General features: G+C 43.6%; 1 protein-coding gene across 2 annotated transcripts in view; it reads left to right on the top strand.

Annotated features, from left to right (window-relative positions):
- Positions 1-2,815: 2,815 nt before the first annotated feature.
- The window catches only part of Arpc2 (actin related protein 2/3 complex subunit 2), a 32,618-nt gene continuing 20,102 nt past the window's right edge, over positions 2,816-15,331 (top strand). The window contains exons 1-4 of one of the 2 annotated variants that reach the window (XM_057756336.1): positions 2,816-2,946; positions 3,154-3,235; positions 12,968-13,002; positions 14,720-14,832. In XM_057756336.1, the coding sequence (XP_057612319.1) occupies positions 3,162-3,235; positions 12,968-13,002; positions 14,720-14,832 (222 nt within the window). In that variant the 5' untranslated portion in view covers positions 2,816-2,946; positions 3,154-3,161. Of the gene's footprint in view, positions 3,236-12,967; positions 13,003-14,719; positions 14,833-15,331 lie in introns of both variants that reach the window. The other variant, XM_057756329.1, reaches the window with a different exon arrangement.

Below are 15,331 nucleotides of genomic sequence, written 5' to 3'. Positions count from 1 at the left end.
GTTCACTGCTCAGGAGATCTCTTTTAAAAAAAAAAAACAGAGAGAGAAAGATTGGGGACTGGAGAGATGGCTCAAGGTTTAAGAGCACTGATTGCTCTTCTAGAGGACCCAGGTTCAATTCCCAGCACCCACATGGCGGTTCACAACTGTCTGTAAGTCCAGTTCCGGGGAATCTGACACACCAATGAACTTTAAAAAGTTTAAAAAATTATTTTTAAAGAGGGAAATTTGATTTGGAGGCCTGGAGAGATGTCTCAGTAGCAAGAGCACTTATTGCTCTTGCAGAAGACCAGGATTCAATTCCCAGCGCCCCACGATGGCTTACGAGCATCTGTAACCCCAGTTCTAGGGGATCCAATAGGCATGTGTGTGATGTACACGCAGGCACATAGGCCTGTGAATCATTCATTCACACACTGGCACATGTACACATTTCTCATTCCTTTCTGATACTTTGAAAGACACTTCTGAAAACTTATCTCAAATATATAATTATGTGTGTGTGTGTGCCAAATTATATAATTAAAATATTTGTTTGTTGTTACTGATTTGGGGCAGGTTCTCACACTGCAGTCCAGGCTGTCGCGAACTTACTACTTAGTCCAGGCTAGTCTCAAACTCACAGTGATCCTCCTGCTCAGCTTCTGAAGACCCAGGCATGAGTCACCATGTCCATCTTTAAGGATTTTTATTCGTACAAAGAGTTGTGTTGTGGAACGGGATGTCTGCTTGGTAAGGTGATACAAGCAAAGTTTGCACATGTTCTCACCAAACTGGGTCCATTTTTGTTAATTTCAACGTGTGTGTGTGTGTGTGTGTGTGTGTGTATGTTTATTTTTCCCAAAACCTCTTCCTTGGGCAGCCCAGCATAGAGACCAGAAGAGGAATCTAAAACCCTCTGTTCTGAGCACAGGATTCGGGAATATTTATAAGATAATGACAGAAATAGTCCAAGGATTGGGTAAAGGTGACTAAAGTGAGAGAAAGCAGTACAAACTAGCAGTCTGGGCTTCCCAAACCAAACTGCGGCTCTTCAGAGTGCACGTGCTCAGGAAAGGGTAGTGCAAATATCTTCTAAGGGTGGAGTCGGGTCCCCCTGTGGGCCACGGGTCAGCTATAAGACACTTGCCTAAGCCTAAGGGGTCTATGATCTCAGTTTGACATAGATGGATGCTGCCTTCAACTTCCTGGAAAAATTACCTTGAGCAAAGATTACCAAACCCTTACACCATGGCTGTCATCTGCAGCAAAACTAGTGAGACTCTAATAGCCTGTTGCCTAGCATGTACAGACCCTTAAAACTGGTGCTTTGGGACTCGAGGGATGGTTCAGCAGGTAAAAGTACTTGCTAGGCAAGTCTGACAACCTGAGTTCAATTCCAGGTTTCCACAGTGGAAGGCGATAACCAATGTCCACAAGCTCTCCTCTGCTTCCGCTCAAGCACCATGGTGAACACATACTTTCTTTCTCTAATAATAACAAATTGTAGAAATAAATGTTTTTTTTCTTTTTTTCAATTCTAAGAATTTATTCATTTGTTTTGAGGCAGGAAACAAGGTCTCACCTTGCAGCCCTGGCTGGTCTGGAACTTGCTATGTAGACCACACTGGCTTCAAACTCACAGATACTTCCTGTCTCTGCCTCTCAAGGGCTGGGATTAAATGTATGCCTCATCACACACAGCAAAAAATGACTTTTAAAGTCAATTAAAACCAAGTAAGAACCCGGAGTTTTGGTGGCTTACACCTTTAATCCCAGCCAGCACTTGGGAGACAGAGGCACTTGGGAAGCAGAGGCAGAGGGATCTCTCTGTGCTTTTGAGGTCAGCCTGGTATACAGAATGAGTTTCAGGGTGGCCAGGGCTGTTACACAGAGAAACTCTGCCTCAGAAATAATAATAATAATAATAATAATAATAATAATAATGATGATAAATTATTTTTTCTCAATATCAAACAGAAAGAAACCTTTCATTGAATAGAAAAGGAACCTAATTAAATTTGTTACATTGTCCCTGGAAGAGGGAAAAATGGAAACAAGGCACCTAGGCAGAAAGGACAGGTGGAGTACAGTGATAAATTCCGATTCTGGCAGAGGTACTGGGCAGTGAGGATCACCTGAGGTGGCTCCTCCGCCCACAAATGGAGGTATGACAGGAATCCAGGAAGGCCCATCTGGATTCCCGTTAACTTTCTTGGCCACACATTCCTTTCCCTTATTGCCCTGTAATAATGTGTAGTTCTTGAGAATTTATTGTGTTTTCTTTATCAGACCATAAGCTTTAGGAGGGCAGGTCTGGAGAAAAGAAGGCAGGAAGGTGCTGTAGGGTTGCTCTGTGGGCAGCCACAAGAAGTTGGGAGCTAGGAATTCCCCTAGGGGAAGCTTCTTATTTTTTTTGGGGGGGGGGGAGGCGGAGACAGTTCAAGACAGGGTTTTCCTGTGTTCTGGAACTCGCTCTGTAGACCAGGCTGCCCTCAAACTCTCAGAGATTCTCCTGCCTCTGCCTCCGAGTGCTAGGATTAAAAGCGTGCGCCACCAAAGCCAGACAAAGGGAAGCTTCTTATGGGGCTTCTGAAATGACACCGGAAAGGTGGAATCGGGCCTCTGGAATACGCGGAGAAGGAGCAGCAGGGCTGTAAGGTCAACCTGGAGAAATGACAGGTGAGTGTGGGACTCTAAAGGTCAGGAGAGGCGGGGCAGCGTGCCGCGCAGGCGCACGCGTGCCCTCTGCCTGCTTCCTCACCAGGACGCGCTTGCGGGCGCGTGCACGCGAGGCTGAAGCGGAAATGGCGCCGCGGGGCCGCGCGTCCGGGCGGCGAGCGGAAGTGGGTGTGAGAGCGGAAGTGGCCGGCTGGAGCCGGGGGCTGGGCGGGGACCGGGATCGTCGGTGAGGCGGCGGCGGAGGCGGCGGCGGCTCGGCAGGCGGGTTGAAGCTTCAGGGGCCAGGTCGGTCGGGTGGTGGCTGCTTCCAACAGGCAGCGCGTGCCGGGCCAGCGTGCGTGTCCGCCTCTCCCCGCCCCGCTCCCCGTCCCCTTCTCCCCTCACCTACCGCACCCAGCCCCCCTCGTCAGGGGCAGCGGGGCCGCTCCCTCCGTCCTGTCCTCGCTTGCCCACCCTCACCGCCCTTGTTTCTTCTTCCCCTGCCCGGGGCAGCCGCCGCCATGATCCTGCTGGAGGTGAACAACCGCATCATCGAGGAGACGCTCGCTCTCAAGTTCGAGAACGCGGCCGCCGGGTGAGCGCACACCGGGAGGAGGCCGACTTGACCCTAGCTCATCCTGGGTGGCGTCCTGTTCCCAAACCTTGGAGGGGAAAGATCGGGAACCTGGCGCGGCTTCGGGGCTTCACTGGCAGGGTGGACGTTGGGAGGCCATGGGGCGCGGTGGGCCGACGGCCTGAGATGCGTGGGGAGAGGCTGAGAGGGATGCGGAAGCAGCGAATGGACAGGAGCAAGGCGTGCCAGAGAACAGGAGACCTGTGGGACGTGAGGGCAACCGAGGCCAGAACTCACGCCCGAGAGCCTCTGCCCTGTGGGGGGCAGGGGAGGGACCCACTTCTCTCCGTATTCTCCGTCATTGTTCCGAGCCCAGAGAGACCCCTTTGGGAAAGCTGGATTGAAAGGAGTTTTCAGGAATTCCCAGGGCGAGGTGGGAAGAACATGCAGGCCCAGATCGCCGCCGGCCTTCTGCTTCCCCACCCCCATCTCTCCCCCAGGAGAAGCAAGACTGAAAGTAGACCCAGTCTCGGAGGGGGAAAAAAAAAACCAGTGATCTCTAGCTTCCTCTCTAACCTGTGAGAGAAAGTAGCTGTTTTGTTATATATTCCTCAGGCAAAGCCCACAGTCCTCCATCCACACCCTCCTTAGCTCTCTTGAGACCAGCTTTTATCTGGTTATGTGTCTTAAATCCTTATCCAAGACCCTTGGTCTTTGATTTTCTTCAGTGGTTAGTGCCGACCCGATTAATAACTGCTTCTGCTCCCAGAATCCATGAAGTTCTTAGATAACCTTTTTTAAACATCGGCATCTTAATATACGGGACGAATTTTCGAGGCTTCTCTGTCAAACACAAAAAGACAAACTCCTCCCCCAAAGCTGCTTTGCCTTTCTAATATATTTAAAACCTGAGCAGAGGAATTGGGTTTTAGGTTCTAATTTATGGTGGCCTGTGGCCATTCCTTTGCCTCATTTCCTCATTGGTGAGGATGGGGCTTCACATTTTGGTTTAACAGTTAGGAAATAAGTGCAGCCTGTTTTCTGTGAACTGGGAACTTGAAATAGGAGAGAGTAAGTGCTTGTAGGTCCACAGAAGGAAAGAGACTGGGAGAGGGGAATTCTAAACATTCATAAGGAACTTGTGGCTCACAGACATCGAAAAAGCATGAACCCATTACTCACATCCAATATATAGTCTGTCCTGTCTCTTGTAAGGTCACAGGTTTTATCTGCGGAACGAAACAGGACTTTCCTGGAATTGGTGCATTCAGTGAGCATTGTTTCCTGCCCAGAGCTGAAGTTGATATATGTACAATTTGCTTGCTCCTTGTCTTCAGCCTCCCATAAAACTTTGCATTTTAAGTTTTGAAATGAATCAACCCACGGCCTTGCTGTGGGTGATGAGTGTGTACTTTTTTAAAAAGCAGTGTAGCACAAAGGAGGAAGTTAAAGCAACTTCTGCATTTTCACAACTGATCTCAATACATACATTCTCAAGTCTAGACTGGCAAAGAATGAGTCCCGGGTGGTTAGAAGCTGATCTACAAGATAAATGGCTCTGTGTGTTCAAGTGGAGGCATGCCTTTTCAGGCTGGAGGACATCCATGTTTGTGTGTTAATAACATGTGATTCCAAAATGTGACATGTTACTCAGGACTTCATTTAGTCCTTTGTCTTTTTAGAAAACTTTCCTCAGAGAATGCTGGGGTTGGTGGTACATGCTTGTAGTCCAAGCACATTCAACTGTAACTCCAGCTTTCAGGAGCATGAGGCAGGATAAGCAAAAGTTCCAGGCCATCGTGAGAACTTGTATCAGAGAAGAAAAAAAAAAGCTACCTGGGTGTGGTGCGCCTGTAATCACAGCACTTGGAGGGTGAAAGCAGGCCAGCTGGGCTATATCTTGTTGCAAATAAAAAGTTTGCCCTTTCAGAGAGATTCAAGTAGGTGTTTAAATCTGGAGAACATGAATTGGAATTTCTAAGACTTTTTTTTTTTTTTTTTTTTGTAAAGATGCTCACTGTAGCCCGGTATAATGTTTGAGGAGGTAATATGTTTTGTCTTATCCTCGCTCATTCTTGGAGATGTGTCTTAACAATTATGCTCAAAACATTTTGTTTAAAATACTTGGGAAAACCTTTGAAGGAGAAAGTAGTGAAAACAAGGTTTCCGTGAGATTGCGAGTTTCTGCAGGGTGTGGTGGCACCCTCCTATAATCTTAGCACTTGGGAAACAGAGGCATAAGAATCAACACAAGTTTGAGTGCAGCCAGGGCTATATAGTGAGACTCTTATTCAGAAAAGAAAAAAAGAACGCTTAGTGATGTTCGTGCACACCTTTGATCCCAGAGCTCAGGAGGTAGAGGCAGGCGAATCTCAGTTTGAGGCCAGCCTGGTCTACAGAGGAATTCCAAGAGAGGCTGTTAGCAAAGTTAGGGAGGAACTGATGGATGGCTGTGTTGGGAGAAGATAATGAATGGCCCAGAGGAGAAAAGTGTGCAGTGTGGAAACCTGGGGGCACAGCTCTCTCCTGCTCTTTGTACTTCTCAGAACAAACGAATCAGGGAAATTATTCATGGTAGCCAAAGTGAATCTTTCTGTTCTGCAGTGTCCTGTACCATAGCTACCCACTACACGTAGCTGTTAGATTTAAGTAAAAAGGTGAAGTAAAACTGCAGTTGGTTTCCTGAGCTGAACTAGCTGTGTAGGGCTCCATTGCCCCTTGTGCTGTATTTGCACAGTATACATGGCCATTACTGCAGACAGTGCTGTTGGGCAGTGCTGTTCTGCCTACTGAAAATAAAAGCATGAGATGGTTTAGTTTGGGGGGCAGGGGTTGAGAACCCAGAGCCTTGGACATGCTAGGAAAGCGCTCTCATTGCACTACTTCCTAGCCCTCATGAGGTATTCTTCAAAGTAGTGGTCTAGTATGTGCTCCAGAATAAAGTTGCATTAGCTTTCATTTTTATTTTTTTACTTTTAGCTTATTTATTTTTAATGATCACTTGGGTCATCTTGTTGGATATTTTTGCCTGTAGTATCAGAGTATCAGACTGAAAGTTTAAATTTGCATCTGGATGCAGATTCTTTAAGTACACAGTTGGCCACAGTCATCTTGTAATTTAAAGGCATGTTAACAAAGTTTCCCACTTTTTCCAGCCACACCCCTAGCAGCGGCTTATTGGATCTGTCTTTGTGTCTTCACAAAGAGATACAGTAAAACACCTTGAGAGTCTCCACACTATAACTAATTAAAAAGCAACACCCAACTCTGTAAATAATGTCCTGCACAGGTCTTACTACATTATTGCCTTTTCATTTAGGAATTCTTGCCCCAACCACAGTTAAAGCAGAAGTAATCTGAAAAATTAATTGAATTCTTTTGTTACTACATGCATACCAAGAACCTTTCATCCTCAGAAGCAAGGCCTGTCAACTTTGCAGTTATGCAGTCCGGAACTGAGGAGGTGCTGTCAGATGCGAGCTTCTGTTGATTTAAAGTGCCTGCTGGCTCCTTACCACAGCCTGTGCATATTGTGGGGAGCTGTGGTTCTGTGAGGGGGAGAAGAACTCAGTAAGCAAGTAGTGCCGAGTGGGGTAGGCGAGGACTGTGGGAGGAGAAATTCGAGAAAGGAATAAATTAAGTCTTGCTGATACCTTGTTCTCATTCTCAGATATGCCACTTATGTCCTCAGAGAGGCAGGCTGGCTTGAAGAGATTTAGAACTAGGACATTGCTTAGGCCTGTAGATGCAGTGGAATGTACTATCTGACTGTTAAGATCTAGTTGATTAGGTGCCTTAACATGAGGGCATTATGGTTGACACGCTGCTACCTGTCCTCTGGCCTCTTTGCATTGTCTTTGGCATGTGAAGCACAGGACTAGATTGAGGGCTGGGACTATCATTTCAGCCATCTTGTTTCCTCAGAATCTTCAGAGCGAGGGAGGGAGAGAGAATGTTCAGCTCAGTAAATAGCATCTTGAAGGAATTAATGAAGATAAAATGATTCTTGGTTTCTTTAGAAGTTTATCCCTTTTCTTTTTCTTTTAACACACATACACACACACATATATACACATGTACATGCAGAGGCCAGAGGCAATATTGGGTATCCTATGGTATCACTTTTTGCCCTTTTCCCTTGAAATAGGATCTCTTACTGAACCTGAAATTAGGCTGGCAATCAGCAAGCCCCAGTTATCCTGTCTCAGGCTTTTTCTGTGGGTGCTGGGGATAATTCAGATCCTCTTGCTTTCCCAGCAAGTACTCTTACCCACTGAACCATCTCTCCAGCATTTTTGTTGTTCTGAGACAGGGTTGCACACTGTAGCTCATGCTGGCTTCAAACTCATGGTGTTTCTCCTGCCTCAACTTCCTATATATCCTGCCATACCCAGCTTTTCTAAGAGGGTGTGTCAATTTCTATGTCTTTTTAGTCTCTGTATTTTGAGAGATGATTTATCAAAGAACATGACCATCTTTTACTTAATATGATCTGCTTCTTGGGCTTTACTCAGAAAGAATGACAGGAACCTTGTAGAGGATTTAAAGAAAGTAATCAGAAAATTTTTAGTGAGCACAACAAAATAATTCCTCTAATTCAAGACTTGGAAGGGATAACCAGAAGAGGGTCACATATGCCACAGAGGAGAACTGTTACCAGGGCGCATTTAGGAGTAAAAACTCCAAAGACCTCTCTCTCATTCTCTCTCTCTCTCTCTCTCTCTCTCTCTCTCTCTCTCTCTCTCTCTCTCTCTCTCTCTCTCATATTCTCTCTCTCTCATATTCTCTCTCTCTCTCTCCAAAGACCTCTCTCTCATTCTCTCTCTCTCTCTCTCTCTCTCTCTCTCTCTCTCTCTCTCTCTCTCTCTCTCATATTCTCTCTCTCTCTCACACACACACACACACAGAGAGAATAATATAGTTGCTAGTAGTACTTAACTGACTGTTGACATTCTAGAAGCTTCCTTTGAAAAGTATAGAACTACCACACCCAGTTTGAAGAAAATATTTTGGGTGCAAAAGAGATGGCTCATCAGTTTCAAGAGCAGTTACTGCTCTTACAGAGTACTGAACAGTTCCAAGACTACTTCAGGTAACTCACAAACACCTGCTAACTCCAGCTCCAAAGGATGTGATGTCCTCTGTTGGCCTCTGCAGGCACTCCCACACAAATGTCATACACTTAGCATAGACACACACGCATACAAATAAAAATAGATTGTTAAAAAAAGACTTTCCTAATGGGCTTCTTTTTTTTTTTTTTTTTTTTTTTTTTGGTTTTTCGAGACAGGGTTTCTCTGTGGTTTTAGAGCCTGTCCTGGAACTAGCTCTTGTAGACCAGGCTGGTCTCGAACTCACAGAGATCCGCCTGCCTCTGCCTCCCAAGTGCTGGGATTAAAGGCGTGCGCCACCACCGCCCGGCCCTAATGGGCTTCTTTTAAGATTTATTTTTACTTTATATGTATGAGTGTTTGCCTGTATGTACATACAAGCCTAGTGCCTGTGAAAATCAGAAGATGTTTGATCCCCTGGAACTGGGGTTACAGTATGAGATGTCATTTGGCTACTGGGAACTCAAGTCTTCTGGAAGAGCAACCAATGCTCTTAACTGGTGATCCACCTCTCCAGCACCTTTTTAAGCTAATTTAAGAATATCTCTTAAAGGCAAACGTGGTATCTCATGCCTGTAATCCCAGAATTTGGGAAGCTGAGGTAGCAGGAGAATTGCCAAGAGTTTATGACCAGCCTAGGATACATAAGGACAACCCAGCTTAGGCTACAGAATCTTGTCTTTTAAAAAAAGAAATCTGCCCATCTCAGTGAATTGGGTAATATTTCAATGTCTTAGGCTGCCAATCAATAACCCTTAGGACCATCCAGCTTGCTTAGTCACAAATTCTAGTCATTTTAACAGTCTGATGCTAATTGGAATCCTATTTCTCCTAGAACTGGGTAAATAGTTCCTGATCTTGATAGTTTCACAATTCCTAAAACTGTCAGCCACAACTTCAGATTTGGGCCTTTCTAACTCCATCTAGAAGAAAAGCCTCATTTTTAGATTGTCTTCTGTAAGCCAGGTATTGCACTGTCTTCTGTAGTATGTGTGCTTGCATATACATTCACTACCTATGTGTTTTAACACAGTTTCATTTAATTTCAAAATGTCCCCATGTGACAGATTAGCATTGAGAAAACTCAGGGTTTTAAGAATCCAGGAGCAAGCTGGTAGGTGATGCATGCCTTTAATCCCAGCATTTGGGAGGCAGAGGCAGACAAATATCTGAGTTCAAGGCTGGCCTGGTCTACAAAATGAGTTCCAAAACAGGCAATGCTGTTATACAGAGAAATCCTCTCTGGAAAAACGAAACCAAAACCAAAAAAAAAAAAAAAAAAAATCTAGGGAATCCAGGAGCAACCTGTAGGCTGACTTCTGTGTCTTGGTGGTTGGGGAACGGGCAGACTGTTGTGTGCTTGATTTCCTCTGCTGTGATTGCGGAGGTTTATCATGTGGCACAAACAGAACATAGTGGTATTTGTGTGGCACATTTATTAAGATTCTGCCGTGCACTACTGCGAAAACTATAGACACTATTATCTCAACATATCTGTAATTTAGTCATGAAACAGTTGTTGGGAAATATGGTGTGTGTGTGTGTGTACTGTTTCATCTCAGTTAAGCTTCATGACATTCTTGTAATGTGAGTCTTTTATCCCCAGTTGATAAAAGAACTTAACACTTAACTCCAGAGGACTAATTTACGTGTGTCTGTGCACATCATGAAACAAATGTGGAGGTCACTTACACAGGATTCGATTCTCGCCTTCCACCATGAGGCCTCCGGTGATTGAACTTAGTCCTTAGGCTTGGTAGCAGTGCTCTCACTGAGCCATTTTGTCAGCCCTCAAGATTTGCCTTTTCTTTAAACTTTCTTGTACCTGAAGCTTGAGCAGATGGTAAATCAGTAAATGTTTCGTCTTTTTGGTCTGTTAAGTGGACCCTTCAATTACCATGATTTTAAACCATAAAAAAGCAGAACAAAATAGGTGTGTGGTGCCCTCCTAACACCAACATGTGGGAGGTGGAAACAGAAGGATCATTTGTAGTTCAAACCCAGCCTCAACTACACAATTCATGTGAAGCCAGCCTCGGCTTCATGAGATTTCTGTCTCAAAAACTAATTAATTAAAACATAGTAATGATGGAGGCAAAGGCATGCAGATCTCAGAGTTCCAGAACAGCAAGAGTTACACAGAAACCTTGTCTCAAACAGATCTCTGTGTGTGTGTGTGTGTGTGTGTGTGTGCACGCACACACATAGTAATGAATACCTGTTCTTGGGTTAAGTAATGGTTGTTACAGTGTGTTTTATGTTCAACCTTCTCCTTGTTGGTACACAGAGCTTACAAACTTCCAGCTCCTAGATATGTTCTCCTATTCTTTTTGTTGTTGTTTTTATTTTTTCAAGACAGAGTATCTCTTTGTAGCCCTATCTGTCCTAGAACCTTCTTTGTAGACCATGTTGTCCTTGAACTCAGATCTGTCTGCCCCTGCCTCCTCTTGAGTGCTGGGATTAAAGGCATGGGCCACCACTGCCCTTGTTTTCCTGTTCTCTAGCCCAGTACTTTAGAAGCCTTTCTCCTCTAAATCTTTTGTGCAGCCTTGAAGAATGAACTAAAATATTAATGGCAGTGGTTTGATAGCTATTCCCAAATCATACAGCAAGCTACTTAGAATGGATCTTAGCAGTTTTCCCTGTGGAGATCCATGCTCAGGGTGCTTTCATGCCTAGAGACTCAAACCTTCAGTGTTATGACTTAGACTGTTAAGGTTCTTAAGTTGATTTTTCTCAGGTCTGTTGATGAAGTAGTAAAGTGAGGAACTCCATCTTTCCTGACTGAGTTTAAACCTAAGGGTTAAGGGGAAAATGACACCCCCAAATACCCCACCCCAGTTAAGTCAGGCAACATGGTCCCTGACTCCAGGACAACCAGGGGTCCCTCTAAGAGAATGTGTTTGCATGCTTCCTCTACCTGGGGCATCTTCTTAGGTTTTTTTGGTTTGTTTTTGTTTTTGTTTTTTAATGGGCTTATATGTGACTATACGTGCTCTTGTGTTTTAGAGGTAAGGAATGGTTTGTTGTTGTTCATTTCCTTTGTTTCTTGGCTATAGTTTGAAATGAAAGCCCAGGAGCAATTTAAGCTTTCTCTTTTTTTGGAAGGGGCGTTCGCATTTGTCGAGACAGTTATCTACCTCCATCTCAATATTCAGCCACAAATGATTGACTGAATTCTGATCATCCTGTAACCACCTCCCAAGTAATAAACTATTTAGCTGAGTGCTGGGATTAAAGGCGTGCACCACCACCGCCCGGCCCGATGCCCTATTCTACCCTTCAAAGGCTCTTGCACATATGGTGTACATACCTTCATGTGTAAATACATTTCTTAAGATTGTCACAAGAGATTTTAAGCAAGGGGTAAATATGTCAGTGTGGATATCTTGTCTGCTAAATGTGAAACAAACTAGGGTCATTTGCATTGACTGCCAGCAAGCTAAACTGTTAAGGCGGTAGAGTTTTCTGCCATTGGTATTGCACAGAAGGATGTAATACAACTTTAATTTATTTTAACTATTTTAGTTTAATTTACTTAACTAAAACAGTTAGCTATTGCATACCAGAAGAAGGTCTTCTCAGGCTGTCTTACTGTTTGTAGTAGTTCTGCAATATTGGTGAAATTGTGTTCTCCCATTTTTTTAATGAGGAAATGAGAAAAAGGACATAAGAATTCTTATTTATAAGCTTAGTGAAAAAGATAAAAGTAGAAAACAAGTACTTTGACTCTATGTGGTGATTTTTTTTCCAGTGTTATTTTGTGCCATGCTTATGTGTAAGACCTGAGATATAACAAAGCAGGCTTGATGGAGTGTGGCAGGTATTTTGATGATGTAAGAAAGAAGGAAAGATGCAGAGAAAGGCTTAAAACCGATCTTTGGAATGGAGCAGCACTTACTGTTTGTTGATGATATCAGATCATTCTTTCACCTTAAACAGAGTAGAACCATTCTACATTATTAATACTTAGCTGTTTCTCTATCTAAAATTTACTTCCATGGGCACTATCCTGCTGGGGGGGAGGGGGGGCTTTAACCAGAGTGAGCACCAGCCGTGGCAAGCAGCTGAACAACAGTTAGAAAACACAAGCTATAGTGTTTCTTTGTCTAATCCTCTACTTTAAGAAAATCTAAAGGTTCAGGCCCATGAAAGAATGAAGCCAGCCGGGCGGTGGTGGCGCACGCCTTTAATCCCAGCACTCGGGAGGCAGAGGCAGGCGGATCTCTGTGAGTTCGAGGCCAGCCTGGTCTACAAGAGCTAGTGCCAGGACTGGAACCAAAAAACTATGGAGAAACCCTGTCTCGAAAATCAAAAAAAAGAAAGAAAGAAAGAAAGAATGAAGCCTTGAGTTTATAAAGAATGCTTCAGTTTTAAGTAAAAATTAGGAGCCTTTCCAAGTCCCCCTAAAAGAAAGTCCAATTATTGTCCCTGTTTACATTTCATCTGCTTGTGTGTTTGTGTGGACATGCGTACCCAGCTCATATGTGGAGCCAGACGACAACATGAGTCAGCTCTCTCCCTTCACCCCTGGGATCCAGCTCAGGTCTGAGGTCATCAGGCTTAGCTGGCAAGTACCCCCATCCACTAAACCGTCCTGTCCTAAATTTATCTTACTAAGGGCCTTTTTGTTGTTTTACAGAAACAAACCAGAAGCTGTAGAAGTAACATTTGCAGGTAAGTATCTTAATCTCATCCCCTTTATGAGAGGGTATAATAGGGGGAAATTTAATTTTTTTTGTTTATTTATTTATTTGTGGTGTGTTGGTGTTTTTCCTGCATCTGTCTGCTCCATGGGTGTGCCTGAATCCCACGGAGGCCAGAAGAATGCATCAGCTCTCCTGGCAGTAGAATTGCAGAATATTGTGAGCTGCCATACAGCTGCTAGGGATTGAACCTGGGTCCTCTAGAAGAACAGCCAGTTCTCTTAAAAACACTGAGCAAACTCTCCATCCCTGAAAAGAAAAGTTTTGATTGTCAAGTGTTTTTTGTTTTTTTGTTTTTTTGTTTTTTTAAGCCTTCAGGGACTATTTCATGAATCTGTAACATTGCTAACTGACTTTGGAGTTAGGTAAACTAAGTAAAGCTACCATACATATCTTAGTGGGTAGGGCACTTCATATTTTAGAAGTTTGGGTTCTGTTTTATACAGAGAACCATCTTTCTACTTTGGAAGTCTTCAGACTTACAGTCTAGTAGCCATCATATAAATTTGCCTAACATTTGGGAGAGGTGACATAGAAAGGTGCTAGAGCCTGTTTGTCAAATCAGAGCAATGGTGCTTCTTCCCACTCCCTGCTGGCCAGGCATGGTGGTACAAGTCTTTAATCCCTGCACTCAGGAGACAAAGGTAGGTGGATCTCTGAGTTTGTGGTCAGATTGATCTACATATGAGTTCCAGAATAGGCAGAGCTACATAGTGAACCTGTTTGGTTTTTTTTTTAAAGAAAGAAAGGAGGGAGGGAGGGAGGGAGGAAGGAAAGAAAGAAAAGAAAAAGGAAAAAAGAAATTGGCTATTCGTATGTGACCCCGGGAATTTTACATCTAAGTACCATCTAGAAAGGCAAGTGTTTGACTAGATGATCTGAGAAGACTTGAAGCCTAAGCTGTGCCTCCTAGTCACTAGCAGTGCTCAGTCCTCATGGTTCTTGTGATTCCTATACAAGTTCTTTGCATTCTGGCCCTTGGTTCCTAGCTTCAGCAGTGCGCTATACAGATGTGCTCAGCTCACTTTGTGCAGGAAGAGAGAACCTAAAAAGAGGAAAGGCCAAGAGATTAAAAGAGACTTTCAAAATAATCATCTGATTATGTCCTGATCTTGTTTAGATCCTAGTTTAAATATTTGCAACAAGAGTGTTCAATAGGTAATAGTTGAATAGCTTATGAGGTATTTGATGTTAAAGTAGAATATTTTTGTTTGAATTTGGTAATAGTTATGTTTATTTAAAATTATCTCTATCTCCCAAAGATGTCTTCTGAAGTATATATGGATCAAATGGTGCATCTGGGATTGCTTTGTAGTGAATTGGGGTAGGGGCAAGTACGTTCTGAAAGAAGGGCCATGTGCCAATCAGTGTTCATGCAGCATAGGTGAATATGAGTTTGTTGATAGCTCTTTCTCTTGCAAATGTGTCACAATGAAAGTTTTTTTAGGTTATTTTAGCACAAACTGTGGTTATGGCGAAAATAGCTTTGTAATTTTAAGTAAGACCAAAGAGAGGGCCGCTGAGCAGTTAATTCCATAGCAGTTTGTCTGTTGACTTCCTAGTGAAATCAAAATGCACATCATTTAGTTGCATGCTCTCTTATCAAAGGTCTTGTGGCCATCCCTGTAGTAGGTGCTAGGCCACTACTCCCGTTTCCAGAGTAAGCAGTCTTCTTGCTTTTTTCACAGATTTTGATGGTGTCCTTTATCATATTTCAAATCCTAATGGAGACAAAACAAAAGTGATGGTCAGTATTTCTTTGAAATTCTACAAGGAACTTCAGGCACATGGTGCTGATGAGGTAAGTTCCATATTGGTTTCCTTGGGACTCTTATTTTTCTTCGTCACCTTCTGTTGGCCCCTTGCCACCCAGAGAGTGGGCCAAACCACTCCTAGTGACGGAGGCTGCTTTACACAGTTAACCGAGGGCTGCATTTCCCACAACGAAGTGAAAAATGTTTTCCAGAGAAGATTTTGGCTTTTTGCTTCTTTTATCTTGCAAAAATAATGATGTTCCCTAAGCAAAATTTTAAAGTTCTTTATGTTTTGTTTTGTTTTTTGTTTTTAAGGGTCTCATGTAGCCCAGGCTGACCTTAAACTCTACATATTTGAGGAAGGCCTCAAATTCCTGATCCTTCATCCTCACCTTCCAAGTGCTAGTATTACAGAGTTGTACCACCACAGCCAACTCAGAATTTTATTCTTTTCAGATTATTTAGGATACCCAAGTTTTACAAATAATGAAAACAGAACAGCTAGTCCTCTAGAAACAACAGAGAATATTTTCTTAACTAGTACAA

The sequence above is a fragment of the Chionomys nivalis genome, chromosome 2, assembly GCF_950005125.1.
Source record: "Chionomys nivalis chromosome 2, mChiNiv1.1, whole genome shotgun sequence".
Lineage (NCBI taxonomy): Eukaryota > Metazoa > Chordata > Mammalia > Rodentia > Cricetidae > Chionomys > Chionomys nivalis.
The sequence above is the reverse complement of the archived record's forward strand: the minus strand, read 5'-3'. Positions and strand labels throughout refer to the sequence as shown.